At 42.2% G+C, this 18,300-nt stretch overlaps 1 protein-coding gene across 4 annotated transcripts in view; it reads left to right on the top strand.

Annotated features, from left to right (window-relative positions):
- The window catches only part of arhgap21a (Rho GTPase activating protein 21a), a 103,235-nt gene that overhangs the window by 61,977 nt on the left and 22,958 nt on the right, over positions 1 to 18,300 (top strand). For all 4 annotated transcript variants that reach the window (XM_082970711.1, XM_082970709.1, XM_082970710.1 and 1 more), the window contains exons 5-7: positions 8,361 to 8,453; positions 13,319 to 13,397; positions 13,961 to 14,015. In XM_082970711.1, coding sequence (XP_082826837.1) covers positions 8,361 to 8,453; positions 13,319 to 13,397; positions 13,961 to 14,015 — 227 coding nt within the window. The remainder of the gene's footprint in view (positions 1 to 8,360; positions 8,454 to 13,318; positions 13,398 to 13,960; positions 14,016 to 18,300) is intronic.

The following is an 18,300-nucleotide window of genomic DNA, read 5'->3' as shown; positions in this document are numbered from 1 at the left end:
ATGTGCAGATGATGAATGTGCAAGTAGAGATACTGGGGTGCAAAAGAGCAAGAGTCCTAATATGGGGATTAGGTAGTCGGGTGTGCTATTTACAGATGGGCTGTGTACAGGTACAGTGATCGGTAAGCTGCTCAGACAGCTGATGCTTAAAGTTAGGGAGGGCGATATAAGACTCGAGCTTCAGAGATTTTTGCAATTTGTTCCAGTTATTGGCAGCAGAGAATTGGAAGGAAAGGCTGCCAAAGGTGGTGTTGGCTTTAGGAATGATCACTAGGGCAATGTACCTGCTGGAGCGTGTGCTATGGGTGGGTGTTGCTATGGCGACCAATGAGCTGAGATAAGGCGGGGCTTTACCTAGCAAAGACTTATAGATGACCTGGAGCCAGTGGGTTTGGCGACGGGTATGTAGTGAGGGCCAGCCAACAAGAACATACAGATCGCAGTGGTGGGTAGTATATGGAGCTTTGGTGATAAAACGGATTGCACTGTGATAGACTACATCCAGTTTTTTGAGTAGAGTGTTGGGGGCTATTTTGTAAATGACATCGCCGAAGTCAAGGATCGGTAGGATAGTCAGTTTTACGAGGGTATGTTTGGCGGCATGAGTGAAGGAGGCTTTGTTGTGAAATAGGAAGCTGATTTCTAGATGTCATTTTGGATTGGAGATGCTTAATGTGAGTCTGGAAGGAGCGTTTACAGTCTAACCAGACACCTAGGTATTTGTAGTTGTCCACATATTCTAGGTCAGAACCGTCCAGAGTAGTGATGCTAGTCGGGCGGGAGGGTGCAGGCAGCAATCGGTTGAAGAGCATGCACTTAATTTTACTAGCATTTAAAAGCAGTTGGAGGCCACGGAAGGAGTGTTGAATGGCATTGAAGCTCGTTTGGAGGTTTGTTAGCACAGTGTCCAAAGAAACCAGATGTATACAAAATGTTGTCCTCTGCGTAGAGGTGGATCAGAGAATCACCAGCAGCAAGAGCGACATCATTAATATATATAGAGAAAAGAGTCGGCCTGAGAATTGAACCCTGTGGCAGAGGGACTGCCAGAGGTCCGGGTTAGGGGAGGATTTGGCCGGCAGGGATGTCCTTGTCCCATCGCGCTCTAGTGACTCCTGTGGCAGGCCCGGCGCATGCACGCTGACATGGTCGCCAGGTGTTCGGTGTTTCCTTCAACACATTGCTGTGGCTGGCTTCCGGGTTAGGCGGGCGTTGTGTCAAGAAGCAGTGCGGCTTGGTTGGGTCCTGTGTCGGACGATGCATGGCTCTCAACCTTCGCATCTCCCGAGTCGGTACGGGAGTTGCAGCGACGAGACGACTAACTACCAATTGGATATCACGAAATTGGAGAGAAAAGGGGGTAAAAGTAAAAAAGAAATCTAAATTAACTCAACAAATCTTTTTTGGCCGAGGAGATCTTGGTTGTGCAATTTTACATCTAAATAAGATGTTTGAGGTATTTCTCAAGTGAAAAATGTGCATGAAAACTTGTCGTTGAATGACATACTGCTAGTTAGGTACTGAAAAGTAGCCAATTACCAAGTGCCATTCATACTAAGGCAGTCTTCTACCAACATCTTTATTAGCCTTAAAAAGCATTCGCCTGTGATTTGAGCAGTGTGGGTGCGCCGTCGTGGGGGGCGGGGATGCTGCCGCCACACTGAAGTGGTACTCATACAAATTTGAGAAAATCTGCAAGGAAGAATGGGAGAAAATCCCTAAGTGCAGATGTGCAAAGCTGATACAGACATACCCAAGATGACTCTGCTGTAATCACCAAGGTGCTTCTACAAAGTATTGTGTAGATGAGATTTATGTTTTTAATTTTCAATAAATGTGCAAAAAATATGTTTTCACTTTGTCATTATGGGATATTGTGTGTAGATGGGTGAGAGGAAAAATATATATTTAATCAATTTTGAATTCAGGCTGTAACACAACGTGGAAAAAGTCAAGGGTATGAATACTTTCTGAAGGCACCTTATCCATCAACTGACTCACAGGATTTTACTCAATGAATTGATGTCTCCGTTATGTACTGTAAAAACCTTTTGCTTACGATGGGTTGAAGATTGTCATGATACCAATCTTCTTTGTTTCTTTGAACATTGAACCTGATTGGTTATTAAAAGTAGATGCGTCGTGACTGAAAGCAGTTTGATAGATTATTATTGGTATATGATCAATGCCTATTTCCCAGACTTTCCCACACCATGGGTTGGGGCAGAATCACTCTGTGTTTACATGGAGACTAGAGATCATGCGCCTCCTATTTTTATAATTCCTGTTGTACCAGAGTCACAGATTACCATCTACACACACAGTCCTCTCTGTCAGTTGTTTTTGAAGTGTTGGCAAGCAGAGGCCCGTCCCTCTCTGAGCGAGAGGGATCGAGAGACAGAACAAGGGGGCGTGAGAGAGGAAGAGAAGGCATGAGTGCGTGTACATCCACATGTGATTGTTTGTGTGAATTGTGCCCTATGTAACTACATGCAAGAGAAAGAGGGAAAGAAAATATTAGAGGCCCTGTTGCATTCTGTCTGGGCTAATGCAGGCGGCGGCGGGCGCTGCTCCCAGCCCCTCTGTAGAATAACATTATCTAACCCAAAACAACGGGAGAGTGATGGAGCCAGCCCACACAACCAGGCCCAGCTGCGCATGCAGGGACCGCAGCCAAACCAGCTGACGCAGCGCTGAAGCCCAGCCAAACCAAAATGCTGAAGCCCAGGCTTTACACTGCAGACTAGCGCTGCCTGGAAAACAGTACTCTATAGAGAGAGCGCAAGAGAGACCTCCACCAGGTTAGGATGAAAGCACATACTGCAAAAGCCTTATGCAAGGTGATTTAAAGCAGTTTGTGGCCTGTGTTGTCCAGCAGTTAGAGCTGCACTGACCCCGAAAAACATATATTATGTCCAGGGGCGGAAATCCCGGGGGGGACGGGGGGGACACGACCCCCCCCCCCCCCCCATCCTGGGAAAACTATGATTTGTCCCCCCCAATATATCACTGAAACATAACTATGTAATTGAAATAATATTAATAATACGCAATGAAAGCAATTGTGCTGATTATAGACATTTAATAACGCGTTTTTAAGTTTCAAAAGATTGCAACCCCCCCACCCTTTGCCTCACAATGGTTTGATCCACTGCCAGTTCCTTAGTTGGCAAGGTAACAGAGGGGTCATATCTACTGTCTGAAAGGCACTCAATGCACGTAACTGACGTGAGGTTAATCCAGTCAATCGCGCACACACACTAGCTGAATATGCAGAGCTAGCGCGCAAATATTAACTATTAAGCTAGCTAGTACCTATTCCATTTATGTGGCATCGTCAAAGATGGAATCAGCATGCAGATGATGTAAGTTAGTGCTTCAAAGTCCCTGTGATAAGGTTAGCGATAAACTGAAATCCAAACTGAACAGAACTACACTCTCTTCTACGATTGTCTTAAATATATTTAATGGTCTCGTTGCAAAAGCTAAATTGTCGCAAGTGAACTTTTATTTATTTATTTTATTTCACCTTTATTTAACCTGGGTAGCAAAGATTATAGCAAACACCACTGAAACTGAATTGGTGCTTGCTAGCTTTGCAAATTCAGCTATTGTTGGAAGCCAGCCAATATGAAACAAACTATTAAAATTACAAAAGGTTGCAGCATATGTTGTGTAAATGGTGAACTCATACAGCTGTCAACTCTTGTCATTTTAATCCGTTTCACATTTGCTAGCTACCTTTTAGATCGAAGCCCAAATAGAATGATTGAAGATGATAGAAGCCCATCTTCTACTGTAAATAACCTACACACTGTGTGTGTAGCCAGCCAGCCAGCCAGCCATGTATGAAATTGTATGAAATGTATGCATTCACTACTGTAAGTCGCTCTGGATAAGAGCGTCTGCTAAATGACTAAAATGTAAAAATGTAATGTAAAAGCCTATTGGTCTGCTCGATGGAACAAATCTGATTCTGATATTTACATCTGGCTGTAGCAATATTTATATCGAAGTAAAAAAAAAAATGATTTATCCTTTTCCAGCCAACAGCTGTCTGCGAATTAAAAAGGTCAAATATGTAATGTTGTCCTATTGTATCAATCTCAACTGTCATTCTATTTTAGTGTAGGATAGGGACTTTAAAAATATCCAAAGCTGTTGATTTCCTGATTTTTAATCTCGCTCATCCAGCTGCAGGGCTGAAAACTTCCAGAATCCAATTTGTACAGTCGAGCCTGAACGTTGTCGGATTGATGTTGGATTGGGATGAGGAGAGGTTTCTCTTGATGGAACAGGGAGGAGCAGGCTTTTGGGTTTCTCTCGCCAAGAGAGGTGTTTTTGTCCTCTGTGAATCTTTCTTTTTTAAGCAGTATTGTCAGTCAGTTTATTTAACCTTAGATATTAAATAAGATTTAAATTCGATAAACAGTCATACCCTTTTTTTCGACACTTGCAACCATTTTTACATTCAAATGGAAGTAGCAGTGAACCCTTGTCATTTGGAACTGGGATTCCATGGTATCCTTCAGACAAATTAGGACGACACACTTGTCACCCATTTTGAAAGTGTTAAATAGTAAAATAGCATGAAGGTGAAGCGTAATGCTGTTTTGCCCTTGGATTACCACTACAGCTCTCATCATGTAAGTAACATTGAGCAATGGCTTTGTTCCTCATTGTATGCCCTCTAGTGCCATCTGCTGGAATGAAGGTGTCTCTCTGTTATGGTGGAAGTCCATTTGTAGTTATACAGGATAACATGCACATTGCAGGTTAGGTTTAGTCTGTTTTGTGCTCACCTTGGTCATTTCTGCCACTGTACTGTACTGTAGCTACAGTAGGCATATACTGCAGATATGCTATAGGGCTGCCATAAATACACCAGAATAGTGTTAATTTGTTGTAGGCAAAGGCTTTGGCAAAATAAGTAGACAATTCAACACCAATGGAGTAGATCTATAAAATGAGTTTTGGCAGTTTTTTTTTTTTTTTAAGTATTCAGAGCATTTCTTCACTCATCAGAAGCATTCATCCTCTGGCATAGTACTTTCCACCACAAGAGGGAGTTTAGGGCAGCAAAATGCACAAATTTCCTAAAATGGCACACGATTATGCAAGAGCGAGACACTTTTTTCTATTTGCATGTCTCTCCACATGTGGGTCTTCCAGAATTCTGTCAGTGTCTCTGTCCATACTAATAGTGAGAATCAGGGATATGTTGTTCAGAGAAATGTTTAGGTCAGAAGCTGACTGTGTAAATGTACAGTTGTGCTTGCCTTCTCCTTTTGGTTCTGACACTTGTAATAAAGATATTTTAAAGAGGACAAAGCTCCAGCTGCCTCGTCTCCACAGCCTTTCCAGAGTACAGTGTTTAAACTGACAGCGTGGCACACAGCCCAGGAGCTCACGCACCCACCCACCGGCCAGGGTTTCCATCATGAAAATGTGTCGCCGGACATTTGACCGGCAGCATTTCAATTTACCCGACATTTGAGAAAATCTCCCTCGATCTCGTCTCACCCACTCAGACAAACAAATAGACACACAGGAATACATTACCACCCCCACACACTTCCCTACCCTCTATGGTGACACCCTCCCCTTTTCACACACACAAACACAGTGGTGCTTGTACGGTGCCTTCAGAAAGTATTCAGACCCCTTGACCTATTACACATTTTGTTGTTACAGCCTGAATTCAAACTGGATTAAATGGGTTTTTTCTTCTCACCCATCTACACACAATACCCCATAATGACAAAGTGAAAACATGTTTGTAAATTTATTGAACATTAAATATCTAATTTTCATAAGTATTCACACCCCTGAGTCAATACATGTTACCTTTGGCAGTGATTACAGCTGTGAATCTTTTTGGTTAAGTTTCTAAGAGCTTGGCACACTTGGATTGTAAAATATTTGCACATTTATTATTTTTACAATTCAAACTCTGTCAAGTTGGTTGTTGATCATTGCTAGACAGCCGTTTTCATTTCTTGCCATAGATTTTAAAGCTGATTTAAGTCAAAACTGTAACTAGGTCACTCAGTAACATTCAATGTCGTCTTGGTAAGCAACTCCAGTGTATTTTGCCTTGTTTTTTTTAGGTTATGTCCTGCTGAAAGGTGAATTTGTCTCCCAGTGTCTGTTGGAAAGCAGACTGAACCAGGTTTTCCTCTAGGATTTTGCCTGTGCTTGGCTCTATTACGTTTATTTTTATCCTAAAAAACACTCCCTAGTCCTTACCAATGACAAGCATACCCATAACATGATGCAGCCACCACCGTGCTTGAAAATATGAAGTGGTACTCAGTGATGTGTTGTGTTGGATTTGCCCCAATCCCCAAAAAATGTTGCATTTTACTTTAGTGTCTTATTGCAAACAGGATGCATGTTTTGGAATATTTGTATTCTGTACAGGCATCTTTCTTTTCACTCTGTCATTTAGGTTAGTATTGTGGAGTAACTACAATGTTGATCCATCCTCAGTTTTCTCCCATCTCAGCCATTAAAATCTCTAACTGTTTTAAAGTCACCATTGGCCTCATGCTGAAATCGCTGAGCGGTTTCCTTCCTCACTCCGGTAACTGAGTTAGGAAGGACGTCTGTATCTTTGTAGTGTCTGGGTGTATTGATACACCATCAAAAGTGTAATTAATAACTTCACCATGTTCAAGGTGATATTCAATGTCTGCTTGTTATTCTCACCCATTGACCAATAGGTGCCCTTCTTTGCAAGGCATTGGAAAACCTCCCTAGTCTTTGTGGTTGACTCTGTTTTGAAATTCACTTCTCAACTGAGGGACTTTACAGATAATTGTATGTGTAGGGTACAGAGATGAGGTAGTCATTCAAAAATCATGGTTAACACTATTATTGCACACACAGGGCATCCATGCCAATGATTATGGGACTTGTTCAGCACATTTTTACTGCTGAACTTATTTAGGTGTGCCGTAACAAAGGGGTTGCATTAACAAAGGTCCCGTGTGGCTCAGTTGGTAGAGCATGGCACTTGCAACGCTTGGTCTATTGGGTTCGATTCCCACGGGGGGACGGTATGAAAAATGTATGCACCTACCACTTACTGTAAGTCTGGATAAGAGCTTCTGCTAAATGTCTAAACATGTCAAATGTGTTGAATACTGATTTGACTCCAGACATTTCAGCTTTTCATTTTTAAGTTGTAAACATTTCTAAAAACGTAATTTCACATTATGGGGTATTCTGTGTAGGTGACACAAGGTCATTGATTACTCCCCTTGCGTTGGAGCCATGTCATTCTTTGGTTACTAGGCGTAACCCCCAGTTGCAGTTGCTAGCCAAGCACAAAGTCATGCGTCATCGACAACTTCATTACTGGAACTCTCAGATTGACATCATTTTAAACTAGGTATGTCATCCGGTATCAGAGTCCTATACAGCGGGCTTCAAAAGTATTGAGACAGTGATCCATTTTTTGGTTTGTTTTGACTCTACTCCAGCACTTTGGATTTGAAATTATACAATGACTGAGGTTTAAGTGCAGACTGTCAAACAATTTTCTTTTTACTGAAGTGCCAAAGCCTATAGTGCTCTACACCCCTGTGCATCTAGGTATTAGCTGTTCAGGCATCAAATGACAGTTGGAAAGAGGAGATATAGAAAGTTTAATAGACAAAGTTAGTAAAACAATTACTTATCGTTAGTAAACATATCTGTTTGGGCTTCTTGCTGTTCATTTGCAATTATGTCCCAGCCCGCCGACCATCTGCTAAAGAGAAAATTGGCGCGCGGCTGAATCTAGTTGATGATCCCTGCTATAGGTAGAGGGATGAATCCTAACCTTGAGGCATTTACGTAAAATGTTGACTTAGTCATGCATTAATGTAATGGGAGACTATTTTAAGTTCAAATTTGCCTTAAGCGCAATTCAGGGTTCACCCCATTATTTGGGATGCTGAACACTAAAAGTAGGGGTCTGTGTGGAGAAGCCTATGTTAATGTGTAATGATGCAGATGTTGCAGCTTTTTTGTTTTTTTGTTTTGATAGAGGTGTGCAATTTATTCTGATTAACAAACTTTTCAATGGCGTGTAGAAACACTGCTGTCTTGTCTGGCCTCTTGGCAGTGTGTGGTTCCAGCTGAGTAACCCTGCTGTGTTAATCTGAAAAGAGAGCTCTCCCTCTTCTTTAAATGAGAACACTTTCTCCCTCCCTAGACCATGTTTCCATACGTTAGATGTGTACCTATGTTAACATTTGAAAGTGCCAGCAAGCTGTAATGCTAGTGATGTAGCTAGCTCTAATCCTAGTAGTGATATTCCTTTGGCTCTGCACAATGGCACCTGACCCCCTGTGCGCTTTTGCCGTTTCCAGGGAGACAGAGGAACAGGCTGGAGCCAATGGACACCATCTTTGTCAAGCAAGTGAAGGAGGGAGGCCCTGCCCACGGAGCTGGACTCTGTACAGGTAACAACAGCATGACTCATGTTTCGTGCCACTGATTTGGGAAAGGGAAGTGGGATACCTAGTAAGTTGCACAAATGAATGCATTTAACCGAAATGTGTCTTCCGCATTTAACCCAACCCCTCTAAATTTACATTTAAGTCATTTAGCAGACGCTCTTATCCAGAGCGACTTACAAATTGAAAATACAAAAATAAATCAGAGAGGTGTGGGGGGCTTAATCGACATCCACGTCATCGGGGCCCGGGGAGCAGTTATTGTGGGGGGGGGCAGATTTTTCCACCTTGCCGACCTTTCGGTTACTAGCTTTTAACCGCTAGGCTACCTGCTGCCCATGATTTGACTACACAATATAGATACATTTCCCTGACGCTTGTGGATTCTCAAGACCACATTCACTTCTATATCAATTGCTTGTGTCAAAAGAAAGGTTTGTCTTGTCATCTAATTTAATTAAAACCAAATCAGAGAATGTGGTCACTATATACGCACGCAATGCCACTGTACTCTCGCCGCTGTTGGTTTGCTACATGGCAGGAACTGCAAAGTGGCACAGACTAGGGTTTAATATTTTCCCGGTATTTTACAAATGTTCCATCCAAGAATAAATCACTCCCTGGTATTTCCTGACAACTGGAAGTGTCATTCTAAAGCATATAAATATATCTGGATTTGATTAGAGCTTTGATCAACATGAATATTCAAGCCTGATGCTACCTAAGCCTGATGAGCCATACAAGTAAGGACATTTTATGAGCCCTACATTAAAGCCATTGTATGATCCCAAGCCGTTATCCAATACATAGTCTATGATATAGGCTACCGCACATTACGCACAACAGAAAAACATTGAAGCCCTTAGATGTCGCTGTGCTCTCTTGGGTAATAAATGAAACAAGCTCCAATAGCCTAATCTTTTTGAATGTGTGGACTGTATTTCTGTATTGTATTATATGGATTGGAATTACGGACCTCATTCGAACCATGAAGGTTGGAGAGAACATGCCATGCTGGTGCAGGACATGTGACCTACAAAGTTTCAGTTATAGGCTAGTGAATTTGATTTAGAAATATAATATTTTACATTTGTATAATTAGTAGGCTGGGCATATATACAGTGGCAAGAAAAAGTATGTGAACCCTTTGGAATTACCTGGATTTCTGCATAAATTGGTCATCAAATTTGATCTGATCTTCATCTAAGTCACACAATAGACAAACATAGTGTGCTTAAACTAATAACACACTAATTATTGTATTTTTCGTGTCTATATTGAATACATCATTTAAACATTCACAGTGTAGGTTGGGAAAAGTATGTGAACCCCTAGGCTAATGACTTCTCCAAAAGCTAATTGGAGTCATCAAACCTGGAGTCCAATGAGACGAGATTGGAGATGTTGGTTAGAGCTGCCTTGCCCGTGTGAACCATGCCTCGAACAAAAGAGATCTCAGAAGACCTAAGATTATGCAACTCAAAATTCTTAAAGCTTGAAAGGGTTACAAAAGTATCTCTAAAAGCCTTGATGTTCATCAGTCCACGGTAAGACAAATTGTCTATAAATGGAGAAAGTTCAGCACTGTTGCTATTCTCCCTAGGAGTGGCCGTCCTGCAAAGATGACTGCAAGAGCACAACGCTCAATGAGGTTAAGAAGAATCCTATAGTGTCAGCTAAAGACTTGCAGAAATCTTTGGAACATGCTAACATCTCTGTTGACGAGTCTAAGATGCTTAAAACACTAAACAAGAATGTTGTTCATGGGAGGACACAACGGAAGAAGCCGCTGCTGTCCCAAAAAACACGTCTGAAGTTTGCAAAAGTGCACCTGGATGTTCCACAGCACTACTTGTAAAGTATTCTGTGGACAGATGAAACTACAGTTGAGTTGTTTGGAAGGAACACACAACACTATGTGTGGAGAATAAAAGGCACAGCACACCAACATCAAAACATCATCCCAACTATAAAGTATGGTGCAGGGAGCATCATGGTTTGGGGCTGCTTTGCCTCAGGGCCTGGACAGCTTGCTATCATTGACAGAAAAATGATTTCCCAAGTTTATCAAGACCTTTTGCAGGAGACTGTTAGGCTATCTATCCGCCAACTGAAGCTCAACATAAGTTGGGTAATGCAACAATGACCCAAAATACAGAAGTAAATCAACAACAGAATGGCTTCAACAGAAGAAAATACCCCTTCTGGAGTGGCCCAGTCAGAGTCCTGACCTTTAACCCGATTTGAGATGCTGTGGCATGACCTCGAGAGCAGTTCACACCAGACAGCCCAAGAATATTGCTGAAAAACAGTTTTTTAAAGAGGAATGGTCCAAAATTCCTCTTGACCGATGTGCAGGTCTAATCCACAACTACAGAAAATGTTTGGTTGAGGTTATTGCTACCAAAGGAGGGTCAACCAGTTATTAAATCCAAAGGTTCATGTACCTTTTCCACTCTGTACTGTGAATGTTTACACACTGTGTTCAATAAAGACATGAAAACGTAAAACTGTTTTTGTTATTAGTTTAACCATACTGTGTATGTCAATTGTTGTGACCTAGATGAAGTTCAGGTCATTATTATGACCAATTTATTCAGAAATCCAGGTAAACCAAAGGGTTCACATAATTTTTCTTGCCACTGTACCTTTCATAATATTTCCCCTAATGTCGTGCCTTGTGCGTATTAGCCTACCTCCTCCTTCTCTATAGTTTCTTCATTCCTTCCTTCAACAGGTAAATTAAATATGTTTTGTTGTCCTTATCTTCATCATTGTAATGACATGCTTGAGTAATATAGGACTAGAATAAGATGCAGATGGCTATCACTTCTCTTCACGAAGATTGACTGGTTGTGTGTGTTTCGCCAATCATAATGGGACCCGTGTCATCCAAAAAGTTATACTTTTTACTCATCTGTCCATAGAACATTCTTCCAAGAGGTCTTGATGATCATCCAGGTGCTTCCAAGGTGCTTTTTGGCAAACTTCAGTCAACTTTTTGGATGAGACAGGTCCTGTTATATCTGGCTAAAACCTAACACTGCATTCGACAGTAAGAACCTCATACCAACGGTCAAGCATGGTGGTGGTAGTTTGATGGTTTGCTGCCTCAGGACCTGGACAACTTGCCTTTCATGCTTGAAAACCCACAAATGTCGCTGAGTTAAAGCAGTTCTGCATGCAAGAGTCAGCCAAAATTCCTCCACAGCGATGTGAGAGACTGATCAACAACTACAGGAAGCATTTGGTTGAAGTCATTGCAGCTAAAGGTGGCACAACCAGTGTAAGGGGGCAATGAGTTTTTCACATGGGAATTTGTTAATTAAATAAATAAAATAAGTATATATATATTTTTATTTGTTAACTCTGATGTTGGACGATTATGCCTGGCCCACCGTCGGCGTTCTAATTCACCCCATAGGTGTTCGACGCGGTTGAGGTCAGGGCTCTGCAGGCCAGTCAAGTTCTTCCACACCAATCTCGACAAACCATTTCTGTTTGAATCGCACTTTGTGCATGGGGGCATTGTTATGCTGAAACAGGAAAGGGCTTTCCCCACAAAGTTGGAAGCACAGAGTCTTTTAGAATGTCATTGTATGCTGTAGCGTTAAGATTTTCCTTCACTGGAACCTAGACCGAACCATGAAAAACAGCCCCAGACCGTTATTCCTTCACCAAACTTTACAGTTGGCATAGACAATTTTTATGTGCCACGCGCTTCAGCACTCGGCAGTCCCGTTCTGTGAGCTTGTGTGGCCTACCACTTCGCAGCTGAGCCGTTGTTGCTCCTAGATGTTTCCACTTCACAATAACAGCACTAGCAGGGCAGAAATTTTACAAATTGACTTGTTGGAAAGGTGGCATCCTATGACGATGCCATGTTGAAAGTCACTGAGCTCTTCAGTACAGGCCATTCTACTGCCAATGTTTGTCTATGGAGAGTGCATGGCTGTTTGCTCTATTTTATACACCTGTCAGCAATGGTTTGGCTGAAATAGCTGAATCCACTCATTTGAAGGGGTGTCCACATACTTTTGTGTAGTGTACACTCATTGTGAACTGCCCTCCATACTGAGATGCGCTATCTGTCCCCACCCTGAGCATTGATGATTGATCATGCAGATAGCAGAGGGTAGGCTGTGGTCCGTAGAGAAGCCAGATTTAGACATCGCATATAGTTTAACAGTTCTATTTCACGTCGTGCTGTTCATAGGAATTATTTATTATTTAGTAGTTTCTCAGTTATTTATACTGTGAAAAGGGAGTGGGTCTGGGTGGTTGATCTTGGTACCCCGGTCCCGCTATTCAACCCTAGCACAGACACACAGCCTAGCTTTCTCTTTTTACTACTGAATAGCCCCTTTCCTGGGAAAGGGGAGTGCACTGGTTTTCCCACAATTAGCTCTACTCTGTCCATAACTCCCTCTAACCAGCTTCCTGTAGATCTCCTCTTCAGAAAACTTGAATGAAAAGCCTGAGTCCTTAATGGCACCGTATTCCCTATAAAGTGCACAACATTTGACCAGAGCCCTATGGGGGTACGCTATATATAGAGTATAGAGTGCCATTTTAATTTGGGACGTAGGCAACGTGTACAGTAGGGTTGACTATAAACACATTTATGCCGTGTCACTATTCCCCTTTGATCCCAACACAGTCTTATCTGTGTGAGGGGAAATGCTACAGTACTGGGAGCTACATCCTTACCCAAGATGAGGGATTATTGGGCACACTGAGCATCACATTTTAAAATTGTCTTATGGCGTTGCAACCATCCACTGTCAATGATTTTGTTTTTCTTTTCATATGCTACATGTCCGTTGGAGACACATTCAATGTGTTTTCAATGTGAATTCTCTTCCCTTCAGGGGACCGGATTGTAAAGGTGAACAGAGAAAGTATCATTGGAAAGACGTACTCCCAAGTGATCGCTTTGATACAGAACAGGTAAGGGACTGCCTGCTTCTCTTATACATCACTCTCATGGAGTTTTACATGAAGGGGGGTTATTTTGAAACAATGCTAATAGGTTGCCGGAAACCTTACCAGGAAGTGCCTTATTAAAGTATTTATGGCTATGCACATTTCAGAAACCTTGTCTCGTTTCGGTGCTATCGAGATTAGATTAAGTGAAAATGAACAGCTTTTTGTTATTCTAATCATTCAAACTAAATATTTTACCATTTCCTTCTCTGGAAATTCAAAGGGTGCTATGTGGTGTCACTGAAATGCAATTTCTCAAGGCACTTTTTCAAATGTAGCTCTACCCATTTAACATTCCTTGGAAATTGGCACACAGACATTGTTGAGCAATCCATGTGCCCATGGCATATATAACTGTCAGTTCCCAATGATACTAAACCATTACCCTCCTACTCATGAACATACCTTAAAGCTAAGTCTAAACTAAACCTTTTTTTTTGTATAGTTTTTACATGAACTATGTTGATTGTGCACACTACTGCTCCAACTCATAAGTGGAATCTCTACTACTTTTGTCCGTCTCACAGCGACACCTCGTTGGAACTATGTGTGATGCCAAAAGATGAGGACATTTTGCAGTTGGTAAGTGCAATTAATTTAAGACCGTCCTCCTAACTTTGTGCTTGAATATCTTCCTTGATTATTGTTGACTAGAGAATTGAAGTCACTTGTGAAGGTTTATGGGAATCATGAATTGATCTTTGTTTGTGCCTAAAGTGGGATGGGTAGTTAATTTGTACTTTTTCTCACAAGGTAGTTGTTCCCATATCCTAGTTCTGGACAATGTACAGAATAGGGATTGTTAACCAGTTAAATGTAATCTACGTAATCCCCGAAAGTAATTATTTATCATGAGAGGGCCATAAACAATAATTAGTAATGCTGCATAATGCTGCATAAAAATAGTTATACAGTTTGAGTCGGAAATTTACATACACTTAGGTTGGAGTCATTAAAACTCGTTTTTAAACCACTCCACAAATTTCTTGTTAACAAACTATAGTTTTGGCAAGTCGGTTAGGACATCTACTTTGTGCATGACACAAGTCATTTTTCCAACAATTGTTTACAGACACATTATTGCACTTATAATTCACTGTATCACATTTCCAGTGGGTCAGAAGTTTACATACACTAAGTTGACTGTGCCATTAAACAGCTTGGAAAATTCCAGGAAATGATGTCATGGCTTTAGAAGCTTCTGATAGGCTAATTGACATAATTTGAGTCAATAGGAGGTGTACCTGTGGATGTATTTCAAGGCCTACCTTCAAACTCAGTGCCTCTTTGCTTGACATCATGGGGAAATCAGCCAAGACGCCAGAAAAGTAATTGTAGACCTCCACAAGTCGGGTTCATCCTTGGGAGCAATTTCCAAACGCCTGAAGGTACCACTTCCATCTGTACAAACAATAGTACGCAAGTATGAACACCATGAGACCACGCAGCCGTCATACTGCTCAGGAAGGAGACGCGTTCTGTCTCCTAGAGATGAACGTACTTTGGTGCGAATCAATCCCAGAACAACAGCAAAGGACCTTGTGAAGATGCTGGAGGAAAATATCCACAGTAAAACGAGTCCTATATCGACATAACCTGAAAGGCCGCTCAGCAAGGAAGAAGCCACTGCTCCAAAACCGCCATTAAAAAAAGCTAGACTACGGTTTGCAACTGCACATGGGGACAAAGATTGTACTTTTTGGAGAAATGTTCTCTGGTCTGATGAAAGAAAAATAGAACTGTTTGGCCATAATGACCATCGTTATGTTTGGAGGAAAAAGGGGAAGGCTTGCAATCCGAAGAACACCATCCTAACCGTGAAGCACGGGGGTGGCAGCATCATGTTGTGGGGTGCTTTGCTTCAGGAAGGACTGGTGCACTTCACAAAATAGATGGCATCATGAGGAGGACAATTATGTGGATATATTGAAGCAACATCTCAAGACATCAGTCAGGAAGTTAAAGCTTGGTCGCCAATGGGTCTTGCAAATGGACAATGACCCAAAGCATACTTCCAAAGTTGTGGCAAAATGGCTTAAGGACAACAAATTCAAGGTATTAGTGGCCATCATAAAGCCCTGACCTCAATCCCATAGAAAATTGGTGGGCAGAACTGAAAAACGTTTGACCCAAGTTAAACAATTTAAAGGCAATGCTACCAAATACTAATTGACTGTATGTAAACTTCTGACCCACTGGGAATGTGATGAAAGAAATCAAATCCGAAATTAGTCATTCTCTCTACTATTATTCTGACATTTCACATTCTTAAAATAACTGACTAAGACAGGGAATTTTTACTAGGATACAATTTCAGGAATTGTGAAAAACTGAGTTTAAATGTTTTTCGCTAAGGTGTATGTACATTTCTGACTTCAACTGTAATTGATCATGTGTAGTCACTTGTGATGACACAAGCTCAGGGACACAGTACAAATATGTTGAAAATATGAAATATTTTGACATATTTCATATTCAACAAAGCTATATGAACTAGGCTTGAAATGACTTCTTAATATAGTATAGTCAAATTATAAAACAACTAAGATTTCACCTTCCTTAACTGTGAAATACATATTTCTATGTTTAGTGTTAGAGGAAATGTGCAAACTTTTTAAAGGTCTCTCTTGATCAAAATGTCTGCCTCCATCACTGTGAACGTCTCAGAGCTCTAGCTTGGCTTCCTGAACTCGTTAGGAACTCACCTTTAATGTTTTTTTGTATAAAATCTGAATTATTTTTGATGAATGGCTATAAATCGATCTCTTTTAAAAACTTTTACCCCTTTTTCTCCCAATTTCGTTGTTTCCAATTGGTAGTTAGTCTTGTCTCGTCGGTGCAACTCCCGTACAATGCATCCTCCGAAACACGACCCAACCAAGCCGCATTGCTTCTTGACACAATGCCCGCTTAACCCGGAAGCCAGCCACACCAATGTGTCGGAGGAAACGCTCTACACCTGGCGACCGAGTCAGCGTGCAGGCGCCTGGCCCGCCACAGGAGTCACTGGAGCGATATGTGACAAGGACATCCCTGCTGGCCAAACCCTTCCCTAACCCGGACGATGCTGGACCAATTGTGCGCCTCCCCATGGGTTTCCCGGTCGCGGCCGGCTGCCACAGTGCCTGGACTCGAACCAGGATCTCTAGGAACTGCGATGCTGTGCCTTAGAACACTGCCCTACTCGGGAGGCTATAAATCGATCTCAGAATGTGCTACAGTGATATATGATGTAAGGATTGCAGGCTTGTGCTTTGTCAGTGGCCATGACGTAGGGTTCAGGCAGGAGTTGATGGACAGTCGGAATGGCGAATGAAATGGTAGGAGGGACATCCCAGCTTCAAGTGGTTTCAGATTTCACATCCTAAGTCACACAGGCTCAGAAAATATACTACTGTGTCCGTGGGAACCAGGGCTATTGCTCAAGCCATTCCGATCTACGGTGTCCACAGATCGATTTGAAAATGTCCTGTACCAGAACCCCCTAAACAGGACGTTAGATCTAAGAGAAATGTAGCATCATATAATATTCACTCCCATAATACTACTGTCCCCCTTGGGTTAACGGCACTCAGAGCATTTCCTCCCCATAAATAGACACCACGCACTGGGCTCTCTGTGCAGGGCTTAGCATGCAGGGCTCTTCTTCCCCCTGCCATGGACAGAGGGAAGAGGAGTCATAATTTTTGCCTGGATTTCTGTATAAGCACTTTGTAACTGCTGCTGCTGATTTAAAAAGTGCTTTATAGATACATTTGATTGATTTGATCGTTCACTCAACATTGTTTTGAACATTAAGGTTTTCATGCACGGTCCCTCAGGTTATCTCAAACTCCAGTCCATTTCTCATGGATTACTGACCAGCGGTGGACTGTTGACAGCCGGTGAAGAGTATTGGCTGTGGGCTTGAAAGTGTGTTTGTGTGTGCAGGAAGAGGGCTGAGTAGTAGTGGCCCAGATGGAAAGAACTGCAGAGTGAAAGTGAAGGTTGAGCCAAGTAGCGTGGAACGAAAGAGTGATAGAAAAGAGGACAGAGAGCTTTAAGGACCAGAAGACGAGAGCCTCTGTGGTGCCAGCCTGGCAGGGCCGCTCGCTCCACCTACCCATATTCCTGCCCGGCTCAGTGATCTGCACAGCAAACCAACGCCACCCGTCAGGGTCCAGAGCCCAGCAGACGATAACGCTATGCCAGACCACACCACCCCACAACCACAGTCACATCCTGTTATTCACTTCCACTGGTTCTCTCATCTGGAGTAAGGAACTGAACCGACTCCAGCCCCTAGTGTGATGCTAAATTCCACGCATAGCTAGATGGCTAGGCCACAGCTTGCCAAAGCCACACAAACATCTTTTGACATTTAGGAATGTGTCGGAGCACTGTTGAAGCCTGAGGTTATTCTCAGTAAATAAAATGGGCAATACACAGCCATTAGTGTTAGAAATTGATTTGTGATCTGGAAGGTGGTTGGTTATACCTCAGCAAGATTGCATTTCTAGGGGGGGGTTCACTTATCCAAATAGGGTAATTTGACTTTTAATACATTTTCAGAGTTCTTTTATTTACTGTGTGTAAATAAAGATGGGAAAAAGTTAGATTTGATGTGTTTTCATTTCAGGCTGTAAGGGAACAAAAGGTAAACATTTTGAAAGGGGGTGGTGACTTTCTTATAACCACTGTAAGAGAGGGATACCGAGGTAGAGGCAGCTAGTGAACAGCAGCAGCGGTAGGCAGTTAGATTACCCCTGGCTTATGACTACTATCAGGCAGCGTTGGTGAGAGGAGGCAGTTATGTGGGTGAGAGGCAGACTGGCTCCTGGTCCTCAGGTGGCAGAGGGACAAGCAGGTGGCAGCGCAAACGTGACTG

This window comes from Salmo salar, chromosome 29 (assembly GCF_965601325.2).
Source record: "Salmo salar chromosome 29, fSalSal1, whole genome shotgun sequence".
In the NCBI taxonomy this organism is placed as follows: domain Eukaryota; kingdom Metazoa; phylum Chordata; class Actinopteri; order Salmoniformes; family Salmonidae; genus Salmo; species Salmo salar.
This window is presented reverse-complemented; position numbering and strand designations above follow the sequence as displayed.